The 15,840-nt window shown below is 39.9% G+C and overlaps 1 protein-coding gene across 1 annotated transcript in view; it reads left to right on the top strand.

Moving 5' to 3' along the window:
- Nucleotides 1–15,629, top strand: part of LOC103509887 (B-cell receptor CD22) — an 86,506-nt gene extending 70,877 nt beyond the window's left edge. Inside the window, exons 11-14 of the mRNA XM_017444349.1 lie at nt 1,997–2,053; nt 10,918–11,154; nt 12,717–12,823; nt 15,399–15,629. Coding sequence (XP_017299838.1) covers nt 1,997–2,053; nt 10,918–11,154; nt 12,717–12,823; nt 15,399–15,629 — 632 coding nt within the window. The remainder of the gene's footprint in view (nt 1–1,996; nt 2,054–10,917; nt 11,155–12,716; nt 12,824–15,398) is intronic.
- The last annotated feature ends 211 nt before the right edge of the window (nt 15,630–15,840 follow it).

Here is a 15,840-nt window from a genome sequence, read left to right as displayed (position 1 = left end):
CTCAGACTGTCTGACAGATCGTCGGAACATGTGTGATGGTTTCTGACTTCAAAGTCTTCGTCTGAGAGAATATAAGTCAGAAGCTTTTTCCAAACGTATTCTAATCTTAAGCAAAAGGTTAGCCACGTTTTTATTCCGAACTTCTTTAATAGGGGGTTTAACTTGTATAACTGCTAAGTTCTTTGGTGAAGGGGAACTTACCCTCCATTGAGCACAAGCTACCCGCCTACTCTTATTCACCTCACTAGCCTGAGAGGGGACATCACACGATTCCCCAGATGGTCACACATCCGGAAACCAACCACGTGAAACGATGAACTCAAGGAATCCTTTCACGCTCAAACGTCTCGTCTGATAGACCGCTATCTCACAGACTTAGGTCTGTCATACCGTGTGTGGCGGAAAAAGCTCGAGACCTAGCTCTGTCAGACGGTCTGATCGTGAATACCGGGCAATTAGGCAAACTGATTTTAATCCATGGTTATTTGAACTTTCTGTTCCATGGCCACCTCACAGAACCCGTCAACACCAGCAGTGGTAACGGTACAGCAGTCATCCTGAGGGAATCTCCTCTGCAGATGAGCAACTCTGACTTCACCGATGAGTGGGTGACGCAGAACCTTCAGAGCAATAACGTAAGTCTTTTTTTATTAATGAATTTATTTAATTTTGACATCCTTTGTAAATAGGTACTTGCCTTACAAAGCTAGTTTCATACAGGATAATATGAATGGTGTATGCTCTGGAGTGCATGTCACTTACAGGCGGGGCGTGCTAAATCCTGACGCTACGAGATTTGCATACAGAATTATACAGCCTTCCAGAATTATGTTATAAAGTACTCGGAATTTTGTAGTGACTATTATCTCGATGTCTGGCAGAAAAGATGCTTGCCTGCCAAAATCCTGTAAAAAGTTCACCGAGGAGCGAGAATTCCAAACTTTCCGGATTTCGTAGAAGCATAACCCATCCTTTGAGGCTGTTCGCTCCTTCAGCTAAGCCTCAGAATAGGCTTTTTGTGTAGGTATGAAGGTTTACATAATTATCAAGGCTAAAAGATTTTGAATCTGAATAAAATTCCCATCCATCTTTCGAACTTTCAATATTCAATGTATCAAGGAATTCGAGGACGAAGTTCGGAAACCAAACTGAAAGCCTCGAAGCACACTAGCGGGAAACTTGCAGAGGAAAAAAATGACGGAAAGAAAACATGGGAAATAGAGAGGATGGAAACTTTTTTTGTTAGCGAGAATGGTTGATGGTTGTGGCCGCAAACTTGAACCACGCTCTTCTCGGGAAAAGATTTAAGAAGAAGATGAAGAAGAAGAATATGGAAGAGAGAGCAAAAAATCGAGACGGAAGAGGAGAGAAGAATAGAGGTTACACACAAAAGAACTAAAATTGAGAGAGAGGAAAACGAAGAAAGAACTATCTCAGGAATATCTTCTAAAAATATAGAAAAAAGAATAAGAGGATAAAAATGAAGAGATAGTGAATGAAGAAAAGATGGTTTACATAATTATCAAGGCTAAAAGATTTTGAATCTGAATAAAATTCCCATCCATCTTTCGAACTTTCAATATTCAATGTATCAAGCAATTCGAGGACGAAGTTCGGAAACCAAACTGAAAGCCTCGAAGCACACTAGCGGGAAACTTGCAGATAAAAAAAATGACGGAAAGAAAACATGGGAAATAGAGAGGATGGAAACTTTTTTTTTTTGTTACCGAGAATGGTTGATGGTTGTGGCCGCAAACTTGAACCACGCTCTTCTCGGGAAAAGATTTAAGAAGAAGACGAAGAAGAATATGGAAGAGCAAAAAATAGAGACGGAAGAGGAGAGAAGAATAGAGGTTACACACAAAAGAACTAAAATTGAGAGAGAGAGGAAAACGAAGAAAGAACTATCTCAGGAATATCTTCTAAAAATATAGAAAAAAGAATAAGAAGATAAAAATGAAGAGATAATGAATGATATCAGGGGTTAATGCGAAAGGTCGGAGTCTGCCTGTCATCTGGGATGACTTCAGTATGAGCGGTGCACATTATGCAGGTGAGTTTTTGTTTATTTTATTGTGTTTGTTGACCACAATAATAGTAGTAGCCTACTGCTGGAGTAAAGCCATTTTTCCAAGAAAGTACTCTGCTGTTCACTGAACCACTAGTAAAATACGACACAGGGTTAAGTAATACTGAAGATTCATACCCATAGAGCTCAACATAATAGCGAGAGAGACCTGATACTTCTTGTTTTCTCAGAACTTCTCCCAGGTAGAATTTCATTAAGAAAACAAATTAGAAAAATTCCTCTCCTCCCCTATCGCATCGTCATTATAGCGGCATTTTCCTTTTACTTTTTAGAATTTCATTAAGAAAACAAATTAGAAAAATTCCTCTCCTCCCCTATCGCATCGTCATTATAGCGGCATTTTCCTTTTACTTTTTTTCCTGCCTTCATTGGCATTTAGACGACTCGAGTCTAATTTAATTTGCCTTTGTAACGGAGCAAGGCATTTTAATTTGCGTTTACATAAAATATTCAGAACCTGAACAAGCCTAGTGCACAACTTGAGTACTGAAGCAGCGAGGCAAATTGTGTTGGCGATGGCTCTTTCGTTACCCAAATGGGACGTGGTGCCGCCGCTTTCTGTTACACACTTACCAGTACTTGGTACCCACTTACTTGGGTACTCAAGTGCTCTCACGAGTCTAATGTTTAAGTGTACTTAACGTACCTAAGAAGGTACGTGTAGGCCAAAAAGGGGGAAAATAATAATAAATAATCGACTCCTCCACGAATTGAATTGAAGTCTTGGCCTTTGGCATTACCGGCGCGTGGAAACGCAATTAAAGTCCAAATTAAGGTAAACACCCTGTCTTATTAGGTAGTTAGATTCGTAGAAGCTTAAAACGTCCGTTAGGGCTGTTTGCCCTTTATTACGCCTAAGCCTGAGTGGGCTTTTGTGTATGGAATTAATAGATGGGTAATATTATTTGTTTATTTTAGGCAATACAAAATTTTGTAGTAGCAACCCCATTGGGGACATTCAGGAGTTGCTACTTACCATGTAGCAAATGACTCACCTGAGACCTGGAGTTGGGGGGCGGCTGGAGGATATGGTTTACTGTCTGAGTCAGGAAGAGATTAAAATTTTCAGGAGAAGTCAAAACAATCTGCTCTTTTGTGAGAAATTACTTGATTTCATCAAATACCTTACTCTGCATTATCTAGAACTGTCAGTTTGAACTAAGAGCAAAACTAGGCTATTACTTTATATTTTAATTTCGCCCTTCACAATAGATAATAGACATGACCTACAGAGGCTATTATATATATGACTAAAAGCAGTCTAACCTAAAAGGCGATGTCATTTAGCGGTCAAAACACGTGCGAAATCCAAAATGTGATGTCGATCCAAACCAAAGTAGCTTTCAGGTTGTAGTTATGTACCGGGTTGGGATAGGCAAGGTTGGTAAACTTGCCTTGTTTTTAAGTTACCACTCCCGTGCCAAACTGTAGAAACAATATCCTGTCTCACCTCAACCCGGTCGCGACGTTGCAAGACTAGAATCTGGACAAGTTTATCCGCAGCCTTATGCCGACCACTCACGCTTAGAGTCTCAGACTGTCTGACAGACCGTCGGAACATGTGTGATGGCTTCTGACTTCAAAGTCTGAAGTTCAGACCGTCTCGTCTGAGAGAATAAAAGTCAGAAGCTTTTTCCAAACGTATCTAAGTGGCTGGCCTTCGTTTCGTTTTGACATTTCATTCTGGACAACATTTTTTTTTGATGGCATCCGGGAACCTTGCCATTTTTTTCACGGGGGCGGATCATTCCCGCAGAGGGTTAAATAATGTGCCATGCAGCGTAACGAATGGGATATAAATAGGGGGTCGTTACGAGGAGCGCCGGAGTGGGGGTATATCCTGACTGGGGACTGGGTATCATAAAACAAATGAGAGTAGCAACCCCATTGGGGACATTCAGGAGTTGCTACTTACCATGTAGCAAATGACTCACCTGAGACCTGGAGTTGGGGGGCGGCTGGGCGACTGGAGGATATGGTTTACTGTCTGAGTCAGGAAGAGATTAAAATTTTCAGGAGAAGTCAAAACAATCTGCTCCTTTGTGAGAAATTACTTGATTTCATCAAATAACTCTGCATTATCTAGAACTGTTAATTTGAACTAAGAGCAAAACTAGGCTATTACTTTATATTTTAATTTCCCCCTTCACAATAGATAATAGACATGACCTACAGAGGCTATTGTATATTTGACTAAAAGCAGTCTAACCTAAAAGGTGATGTCATTTAGCGGTCAAAACACGTGCGAAATCCAAAATGTGAAGTCGATCCAAAGTAGCTTTCAGTTTGTGGTTATGTACCGGGTTGGGATAGGCAAGGTTGGTAAACTTGCCTTGTTTTTAAGTTACCACTCCCGTGCCAAACTGTAAAAACAATATCCTGTCTCACCTCAATCCGGTACATAACCACAACCTCAGGAAAACTTCCGCTAAAGGAAGCCCGAGTCCCTTTTTTTTTGATTGCTTGTTGCATAATCCCAATCTTTCTTTTTTCCCATCTTGAGCCGCCATACAAAGCTAGTTTCATACAGGATAATATGAATGGTGTATGCTCTGGAGTGCATGTCACTTACAGGCGGGGCGTGCTAAATCCTAACGCTGCGAGATGTGCATACAAAATTATACAGCCTTCCAGAATTATGTTATAAAGTACCCAGAATTTTGGTTCAATCCCAGCCGAGGTATGGAATTTTATCCTCACTATAATTTGAGAATTTGACCACAATAATAGTAGTAGCCTACTGTTCTCCAATGATCCACTGGAAACTAAACGTGAATTTTTCGAAAGCCAATCTACATACATATTACATATTTTACAGTTTTACTACGCGACGTTGCAAGACTAGAATCTGGACAAGTTTATCCGCAGCCTTATGCCGACCACTCACGCTTAGAGTCTCAGACTGTCTGACAGACCGTCGGAACATGTGTGATGGCTTCTGACTTCAAAGTCTGAAGTTCAGACCGTCTCGTCTGAGAGAATAAAAGTCAGAAGCTTTTTCCAAACGTATCTAAGTGGCTGGCCTTCGTTTCGTTTTGACATTTCATTCTGGACAACATTTTTTTTTGATGGCATCCGGGAACCTTGCCATTTTTTTCACGGGGGCGGATCATTCCCGCAGAGGGTTAAATAATGTGCCATGCAGCGTAACGAATGGGATATAAATAGGGGGTCGTTACGAGGAGCGCCGGAGTGGGGGTATATCCTGACTGGGGACTGGGTATCATAAAACAAATGAGAGTAGCAACCCCATTGGGGACATTCAGGAGTTGCTACTTACCATGTAGCAAATGACTCACCTGAGACCTGGAGTTGGGGGGCGGCTGGAGGATATGGTTTACTGTCTGAGTCAGGAAGAGATTAAAATTTTCAGGAGAAGTCAAAACAATCTGCTCTTTTGTGAGAAATTACTTGATTTCATCAAATACCTTACTCTGCATTATCTAGAACTGTCAGTTTGAACTAAGAGCAAAACTAGGCTATTACTTTATATTTTAATTTCGCCCTTCACAATAGATAATAGACATGACCTACAGAGGCTATTATATATATGACTAAAAGCAGTCTAACCTAAAAGGCGATGTCATTTAGCGGTCAAAACACGTGCGAAATCCAAAATGTGATGTCGATCCAAACCAAAGTAGCTTTCAGGTTGTAGTTATGTACCGGGTTGGGATAGGCAAGGTTGGTAAACTTGCCTTGTTTTTAAGTTACCACTCCCGTGCCAAACTGTAGAAACAATATCCTGTCTCACCTCAACCCGGTACATAACCACAACCTCAGGAAAACTTCTGCTAAAGGAAGACCGAGCTTTTTTTTTCTTTTTTTTTTTTTTTTTTTTTTGCTTTTTGCATAATCCCAATCCTCGGCGTCCAACTCCTTCGCGTTCTTCTTCGCCCACTCTTCCGAGCCGCGTACAAAGCTACGTTTCACTACAGGATAATTGAAATGGTGTATGCTCGGAGTGCATGTCACTTACAGCGGGCGTGCTAAACCTCCTCTGACTGCTACGATTTGTCATACAGCGACATTATATAGCTTCCGAGGAATTAATGTATACAGTCTCCGGAATTTTGGTAGTCGAGGCCCACTGCATCTCCGGATGTCTTGGCCACGCTAAGCAGATCGCCGTGGCTCTTGCCAAGACATCTTACTCTAAATGGAACCATCTCACCGGTGGTTTGTTAGGTTTTTTTTTTTTTTTTTTTTTTTTTTTTTTTTTTTTTTTTTTTTTTCTTGAGGACGATTTAGGACAATCCTATGTTAGGTACCTTCCCTTCCGTAGTTGATTTGCCGAAAGACTGATAACAGTGATAACATATAATATACCTACCTACTTACTTATTATCTATATTATGTGATGTGATTTTTTTATATTAAGAGTACCTATCTATTTTTATTATTATTATTATTTTGTATTCGCTCTTAAAAATGTTTATGTACTATATGCTATATGTACCTACCTAAAAAAAGAAAAATTGAAGCCTGCGCATTATGCACAGTTGCGCCGTTACCTTGTGCATAAAATAATGCACTACTTTCAAATTTTGAAGAGGAGAGGGGAAGTCAAGGAGTTGATTATTGAATGGATACTGTACACAAGGCTCAAGATGAAGTGAGGCGACTTTCAGACCGGGAATTAAAATAATGAGTTCTCAGTTAAATCCCAAGTCCCATGTTAATGGATTTCGTGATGTTGGTAATGAAGTCCTGGAGTATTTGACGAGCAATTCAAAATCAAATGAGCCAGCCTTTCGAACTTCGAAGGTAGTGTACCTGCCTTGTAAGCGCTGGGCCGCGGGTTCGATTCCCGCCCGTGACGAACTTTATCCGGTGTTCGTTCTCGGAACGGCTGGCTTTCTCCTATCCTGTAATTTTCTCTCTCCCCATTATAGAACGACAGCACTTTCGCTCTTAAAAATGTTTATGTACCTACCTAAAAAAAAAAAGAAAAAAAAAAAAAAAAATTAAAAAAAAAAAAAAAAAAAAAAAAAAAAAAAAAAAAAAAAAAAAAAAAAAAAAAAGGAGCAGAAACAGTGGACTTAGAGAAGAAAAAATAGTCTAAGTATCTCAGTAGAATAAAAAATACCCATTATTTGTACCTATAGAAAAGAGAAAAAATAAAACTCAATGAAAGAGAAAAGAAACAGAGATGTAGAGAAACAATAAAGAAAAATGAACAAGAGAAAGATGATGCCAATGAAACAAAAGTAGGTGAAGAACTTGGAAAAGATGAAGTAGTAGAAGGAGCAAGAGTGTAAGACGAATATGAAGAGGGAAATGGAGAAGCAAAAAATTAAGATGATTAACTAAAAGACAATAAACTTGAGTAAGGAAATATCGAAAATTAGAATAAAATTAATAAGAAAGGAAAGATGGAAAAGGACCAAACGACAGTGGACTAGTGCATAAAAATGAAAAAGCAGAAGGAAATAATTATAAAGTAGTGAAAGTAGCAGATGAAGATGATGGTAAACTCAAAAACGATGGACTAAAGAAAAATGAAAAAACAGAAGATGAAAAAGTAGGAGTAAGATTAATAAGGACACACGATGGGAGAAATCGGGTAAGATGGAGGGAAAAAGAAACAGGGCGAAGAATATATTGAGGGAACATAATGAAAACTTATTGTAACTCCCCAACTCCTCTCTTCGAGGAGGGAAAATTTGAATTTCCCAGGAAAACATTGATGGGAAAACGCACAGACTGGTTTGACGTGATTTTTTTTCTCTCTCCCGTTTCTGGGTCTGAGAGTTTAAACGAAAAGATCTTAGCGGGAAACTTTGCTATCAAGTTTTCCTCGGGAGAAGAAAAATAACGCGAATGAAGAGAGGGAAGAGACAGCTAGGAAGGGGGAGAAAGATTTACAGAGCGGAATGGAAGAAAGAGCTAGGGAGGGGGAGGAAGATACAAAGAGGGGAAAGGGAGGAAGATATACCTAAAGAGAAGAAAGGCAGTTGAGAAAAGGAGGAGAAGAAAGATTGGAGGAAGGAGATTATTTCAACGTTGGAAGAAGAATTAAGTCTTGTCAGCATGTCAAAGAATTTGTTGTATGTGACGTAGAGTATTGAAATACATATTTGATTTCAACTTTCAATACAAAATACCTACATACGTTTCAGAAAAAAAGACGCAAGAACTAGAAACTTGATTTTGAACTTCTACGCATGATCCTCACCAAAACTTGTACATCATCAGTATCGCTAAGGCCATTAGTCTACATTATAAGTAGGTAGTAAATTATCGGGAAGTGAAAATCTCGGTAATGTCTACTATTGAACACTACTGCTCTTCTTAACACTACCAGTATTGTACGCTGGAGACAGTCAAATGTCAAAGCACGTCAAAAACTATAATACCGATGTCGTTCATAGATAGCCGGTAAAGAAAGGAGGGTAAAAATCTATGGTGGGAAAGAGTTATTTTCCCTCCCTATTTCCTTCCTCCTCCTCCTTCTTGAGAACAGGGCCTTGTCATTTAGGTTTTCCACAGGGAGAGAAGGGGGAGCTAATTCTTAGATGGGAATTTGTCCGAATGAAAAAAACGAGAAACAGGGAGGGTGTGGGGACTGAAAACATTTTGAATAGGGAACCAACTCCTCTCTTCGAGGAGGGAAAATTTGAATTTCCCAGGAAAACATTGATGGGAAAACGCACAGACTGGTTTGACGTGATTTTTTCTCTCTCTCCCGTTTCTGGGTCTGAGAGTTTATATACGAAAAGAACTTAGCGGGAAACTTTGCTATCAAGTTTTCCTCGGGAGAAGAAAAATAACGCGAATGAAGAGAGGGAAGAGACAGCTAGGAAGGGGGAGAAAGATTTACAGAGCGGAATGGAAGAAAGAGCTAGGGAGGGGGAGGAAGATACAAAGAGGGGAAAGGGAGGAAGATATACCTACCTAAAGAGAAGAAAGGCAGTTGAGAAAAGGAGGAGAAGAAAGATTGGAGGAAGGAGATTATTTCAACGTTGGAAGAAGAATTGTCAGCATGTCAAAGAATTTGTTGTATGTGACGTAGAGTATTGAAATACATATTTGATTTCAACTTTCAATACAAAATACCTACATATGTTTCAGAAAAAAAAGACGCAAGAACTAGAAAGTTGATTTTGAACTTCTACGCATGATCCTCACCAATACTTGTACCTACATCATCAGTATCGCTAAGGCCATTAGTCTACATTATAAGTAGTAAATTATCGGGAACTGAAAAATCTCGGTAATGTCTACTATTGAACACTACTGCACTTCTTAACACTACCAGTATTGTATAGCGATGTCCTACTGCCATAGGTTCATAAATAGCCGGTAAAGAAAGGAGCGTAAAACTCTATGGTGGGAAAGAGCCTTGTCATTTAGGTTTTCCACAGGGGAAGAAGGGGGAGCTAATTCTTAGATGGGAATTTGTCCGAATGAAAAAAACGAGAAACAGGGAGGGTGGGGGGACTGAAAACATTTTGAATAGGGAGCGGGGAGCTTAAGTTTCCAGTTTAAGTTTTCCTTGCGACGAGTGCCTTTCAGTGACGAGAGATTTTGGGAGGGTACCGCTTTAAAAGCCATTGGTGTCCGTTCGGACGTCCTTCTGCTGCTGTTACTACTGCTGGTGGTGGTGGTGGTTACGCTGAAATGAGTCCCAAAGTGCTAGGACAAAATTCACAGCTGTAGTGAAAGGAAGAGCTCTGAGATTGGACCGAAGAACTGAGATTAAACAGAAGAATATGCTTGAAAAGCAGATCAAAATACTCCATTGTCAAGCTCAACCCTTGTTGTGTGTCCTGCTCTTTGAATTACTTTTAATTTGAGATTGTTCTATAAGAGCATCCCATTTTAGCAACACATTCCTCCAAAATACGTCCACTGTTTACAGTTTTTCAGGATCATTATGATAGTCACTCTTTGAGCTCCAACCGTCTACCGTCTGTAACTCTAAAAATTCATCCTGTCCCAAGCTCCCAAGACATTTTTCCATGCTTTCCTAATCCTCCTAATACGTCCACTGTTTACAGTTTTTCAGGATCATTATGATAGTCACTCTTTGAGCTCCAACCGTCTACCGTCTGTAACTCTAAAAATTTATCCTGTCCCAAGCTCCCAAGACATTTTTCCATGCTTTCCTAATCCTCCATTCCGAATTCCGTCCGAACCGCTCAGAGCGAAAAGGACCTTTGAAATTTCGAATGTTCTTTGTAATTGTAGATTCAAAAACAACATCCACTATTGTGCGGCAAAGTGGATCAAAAGTTTTCCCTTTCCTTTCCCTTCTCGTTTGAAGTTTTGTTCGAATTATTCGAAGCAAGTTGATAGATCTCGGGGAAAAAAAGAAAATGGAACTTGTCAACTCTCAGAGCTTAGTGTTGGAAAAGGGTCTGTGGTATTGTGTTAGTGGGATTTTCATTGGATTCACTGGTCCGAGATATTCACGGGTTGTGGATTCCGTGACAGGTTGATCATTTTGTTGGGACCGTTTTGAGTTTGACGCTTCCTTGTTGGGTTGAATTGTTTTGTTGAAACTCCAGTCCATCAATGATAAAATTATGAAGAATTCACTTGCTTTTACCTCTCTTTTTCATAAAGAAATCACAGACAGTGTGTCATATTATTGTGTAAACTTAGCTCCTCGAAAGTTTTTTACCTTTGAACTCTACATTATGGACACCATATAAATTGCGAAAGATGTTGATATTGCTAGATTTTAGGTCTAGCGTTTCTTGGGTTGGGGAATCTGTTGCCCTCTGTTCAGCTTATACTATCTGTGAACTACTACGAATGTACGAATATTAACACGACCACTCCCGTTCATATTTCAACACGCCCGCTTCTTTGTGTTTCAGAAGACACCGAGAACATCTCGAGCGTCACGTCCGCTGTCAACATCGTCACCACTTCCATCGTGATCAGCATCTGTTTTCTTCTCCTCCTCGTGCTTCTCATTTGCAAGGTGACGCGTAGCGCTGGATGTGAGGAGCATATGGTGGAGAAGGTGAGCACCTCCCACCTCCATCATCTCCACCAGAAGAGCAAAGACTTGGACGAGGCGGCGGATCCGGACATTATTCCGGCCAAGTTCGGTGAGTAGATTTCAGGGGGAAGTTTCTAAAGGGGGAGATTTTTGAAGGATATTTGGTTAAAAGTGAAGCAGTGGTTTTAGGAATGAAGGTAGCCTTGATAACGATATATATATTTTTTTTAATGATTTGTATTTGATTTGCCTGGCCAGTTCCATGAAAAACTTTCGATTTTGTACTTCGTTCCTCTTAAAGAATTTGGGAAAAAAATCATTTGAAAACTTTTAGGCGCGAAAAACGAAGTGGTAATCATTCTACCACTGCCTTATTAAGGGTTAAGTAAAAAAGTAAGTCTTTTCTTCTTCTTCTTCTTCTTCTTCTGCTTCTTCTAAGTGACAGGATTCTCAAGATTGAGCTCTTCCACCCAACCACTGATTAGGAAGTTACCTCCTTCTTTCTAGCCCTTTCCTATGGGGTCGGCGTTTCTGGGCAGTCCTCTCAGCCGGCCACTCACTATCAGGTAGACCTGACAGGTACGCCTGAACAGGTCCGTCTGTCAGATTTATCTGATAGTGAGTGGCCGGTCTTTTATTCAGCCCTATCGTGTACCTCATGTTCTGATAAATTGTTCGCACTCAAGGCTTGATTCACACAATCTTTCCAGCTTTTTTTCGGTTTCCCTCGCAATTTTCTCCCCCTCACTTCCATTCTATCAACTCTTTTCCCTTTCTACCCTTCCCTAAAAGTATCCAATAGAAGAGTTATAACGTAAGCAACCATAGGTTTTACATGAAAAATACCTGAAAAACTATGCAATCGTGAACTCATTTCAAGAAATGTGCTATCTCTTTGTCAGACCCTGTAACGAGACTCCCTCTCCTAAATTTAATCTTTTGCCATCCATATTTATGTGTGTATTCCCCCTCCTCGTATTACAACTCACAGAATAAGCCTTCGAAATGTCTTCATTTTCACTGCCTCCTCCCTAACGTCCCTTCCTACATGCCTACAGCATAAACTGTCGTTCCCAACCGCCCCTTATCTTTTCGCTGAATTATTTTTTTTTTTTTTTTTTTTTTTTTTTTTCTTGAGAATGTGCCTACGCTACGTAACCTTTGGAGTTTTGGAAATAAAACAGCTGCAGACCGAAATAAATTCCCACCGCGTCTGAAAACGTGCTTTGATAATTCCAAGAATTAATGTCTTTTGAGATATCTAATCTTAAGCAAAAGGTTAGCCACGTTTTTATTCCGAACTTCTTTAATAGGGGGTTTAACTTGTATAACTGCTAAGTTCTTTGGTCACGGGGGACTTACCCTCCATTGAGCAGGAGCTACCCTCCTACTCTTAATATTTACCTCACTAGCCTGAGAGGGGACATCAGCACAAGATTCCCCAGATGGTCACACGTCCGGAAACCAACCACGTGAAACGATGAACTTAAGGAATCCTTTCACGCTCAAACGTCTCGTCTGATAGACCGCTATCTCACAGACTTAGGTCTGTCATACCGTGTGTGGCGGAAAAAGCTCGAGGTCTGTCAGACGGTCTGATCGTGAATACCGGGCAATTAGGCAATCTGATTTTAATCCATGGTTATTTTAACTCTCTGTTCCATGAACGAGAGATTTTGGGAGGGTACCGCTTTAAAAGCCATTGGTGTCCGTTCGGACGTCCTTCTGCTGCTGTTACTACTGCTGGTGGTGGTGGTTACGCTGAAATGAGTCCCAAAGTGCTAGGACAAAATTCACAGCTGTAGTGAAAGGAAAAGAGCTCTGAGATTGGACCGAAGAACTGAGATTAAACGAAAACGTAAGTTTTTTTTTTTTTTTTTGTTCTTCCTCTTCTTCTTCTTCTGCTTCTTCTTCTTCTTAAGTGGCAGCATTCTCAAGATTGAGCTCTTCCACCCAACCACTGATTAGGAAGTTATCTCCTTCTTTCTAGCCCTTTCCTATAGGGTCGGCGTTTCTGGGCAGTCCCCTCAGCCGGCCACTCCCTATCAGGTAAACCTGACAGGTACGCCTGAACAGGTCCGTCTGTCAGGTTTACCTGATAGTGAGTGGCCGGTCTTTTATTCAGCCCTATCGTGTACCTCATGTTCTGGTAAATTGTTCGCACTCAAGTCTTGATTCACACAATCTTTCCAGCTTTTTTTCGGTTTCCCTCGCAATTTTCTCCCCCTCACTTCCATTCTATCAACTCTTTTCCCTTTCTACCCTTCCCTAAAAGTATCCAATAGAAGAGTTATAACGTAAGCAACCATAGGTTTTACATGAAAAATACCTGAAAAACTATGCAATCGTCAACTCATTTCAAGAAATGTGCTATCTCTTTGTCAGACCCTGTAACGAGACTCCCTCTCCTAAACGTCTTTAATCTTTTGCCATCCATATTTATGTGTGTATTCCCCTCCTCTTATTACAACTCACAGAATAAGCCTTCGAAATGTCTTCATTTTCACTGCCTCCTCCCTAACCTCCCTTCCTACATGCCTACAGCATAAACTGTCGTTCCCAACCGCCCCTTATCTTTTCGCTGAAAAGAAAGCAAACCGCTAGATGTTGGTTTGGGGATCCCATTAACTATTTATGTGAAGTCCCCTATGTTCTTTGACGAGAAAAAAAGCACAGAGAGGATTTGAAAAGAATTTAGGGGGTTGCTGTGGCATTTGAGAGAAATAAAAGAAATGGAAAATATAAAACACAGCGGACTGAAATGTTTCGACTAAAGGATACATTACTATCTCTTCGGTACTGTTATGTGTTTGGTAATTTGGTGTGTAGGCGCCTATAGTCAATCGACATCGCATCGCCTCAACATAAACACATCCACACTATAAACTTTTCTTTTTCATTCCACCAAAATCCTTTGATACTACCCTATTTATACGGGAATACGGGTCCCAGTCCTTGACTGTAGTGCAGACATGTCGTAATTTTCTTAAAGGATACCTTGGGTACATGAGAAGTTCGAGAGAATATCAATAGTTTCATATTCATACTCACACTGTTTAGGTCCTAAAATGTCAAGTTCACCTCTTAAACCTAGAAAATATAAAACACAGCGGACTGAAATGTTTCGACTAAAGGATACATTACTATCTCTTCGGTACTGTTATGTGTTTGGTAATTTGGTATGTAGGCGCCTATAGTCAATCGACATCGCATCGCCTCATCATAAACACATCTACACTATAAACTTTTCTTTTTCATTCCATCAAAATCCTTTGATACTACCCTATTTATACGGGAATACGGGTCCCAGTCCTTGACTGTAGTGCAGACATTTCGTAATTTTCTTAAACGATACCTTGGGTATATGAGTAGTTCGAGAAAATATCAATACCTTCATATTCATACTCACATTGTTTAGGTCCTAAAATGTCAAGTTCACCTCTTAAACCTACTGTTTCGTTTAACTGCTGTTCAAATTATTTATTCTACCTAATTTGTACTCGAAAGTATTTCTCTTTTTCAAGAAGGTCTCCAAGGACTCTTTAAAAGGGCAAAAAGCTTTTCCAAAGACAACTGAACGGGCTCTTTAATTTCTCTTTTTCAAGAAGGTCTCCAAGGACTCTTTAAAAGGGCAAAAAGCTTTTCCAAAGACAACTGAACGGGCTCTTTATTTTTTTTATGTTATCAAAAGATTTAATGTCGGAATTTTTCCTTCTGGAAAGAGTTCCGTTTTTTTATATGTACAAAAATGAGCTCCATTAAACAAGTAGGTACTTATAATTTTACGGTCAGATAAAGTTTCAGAAAGCTTTCGGAATTTTTTGACTCTTTATACGCCTTTTTTCCTTGTAAAGTTTTCTCAGAAGTTTTTTCTCCTTTTTTTCTTCTCAGTCTGGAGAATCGTAATAATATTAATGTTGCCTTTTCTCGTTGGGATTTCCCAAACGTATTGTCTTTGCCTCCTTCTCCTTCTTGTTCTGTTTGCATTGACTTTGTTATTAGAACATTTATATGGCCTATAAATGTTTCAATCTATTAGAGCAACTTTCGTTTCAATGTGATATACGATGTTGCTGTGTTTTGTCGCATGGAACTTTGGTCCGTGCTTTGAGAGAACTTTGAGAGCTATTAGGAATGGTGTAGGTAGAGGAGAGTGGGTCTACTTATACTTTAGGTAATTTAGGTAGGCCGTTGTTCAGATTCACCAAGTTGATTTGGCGAATCTGGCGGTTTGCTGATTGTAGGATTAGGGTTTATGTGACCATCTATTTTTTGAATATTCTGATTTATTGCGATTAAAATTAATCACTTGCAAACTTTGCCTAATCAAAACTCGACAATTTCTGATTCCAGACCTATCATGTCCTCCCCTACATCAGCAAAAGTCCTCCCCCCACGTACGACCTTGAACTGAAAGCTTCCAGTAGTCCGGAACCGGTTTTCAAAGAAGTCCAACAGAGGACGTCGACCCTCAAGAAACAGAAACCTTACGGCGAGCTTTTGGAGACAAAATCCGACGAGCTGAACGGAAAAACCATCAGTGAGAAGCTCATGTCAAATAGGTTACCAGAAAGTTGTGTATAATGTTTGTATAAACCCTTAACCAACCTTTCCAAACCTCTTGTAAGTAAAGTGCTACTTGTATACATTTGTAATTCTTGTTTCGAAATACTTTGTATATTCCATGTTAATTTCGTGTACATATCTACTGGTTTAGGATGTTTCTTTGTATTTATGTTCTGTCTAAAATTTTATTGATGTGTATAGGTCGAGCAGGTATCAAAAGTCTTTTCTA

Source organism: Diaphorina citri, unplaced genomic scaffold (assembly GCF_000475195.1).
Source record: "Diaphorina citri unplaced genomic scaffold, Diaci psyllid genome assembly version 1.1 scaffold541, whole genome shotgun sequence".
Classification (NCBI taxonomy): domain Eukaryota; kingdom Metazoa; phylum Arthropoda; class Insecta; order Hemiptera; family Psyllidae; genus Diaphorina; species Diaphorina citri.
The sequence above is the reverse complement of the archived record's forward strand: the minus strand, read 5'-3'. Positions and strand labels throughout refer to the sequence as shown.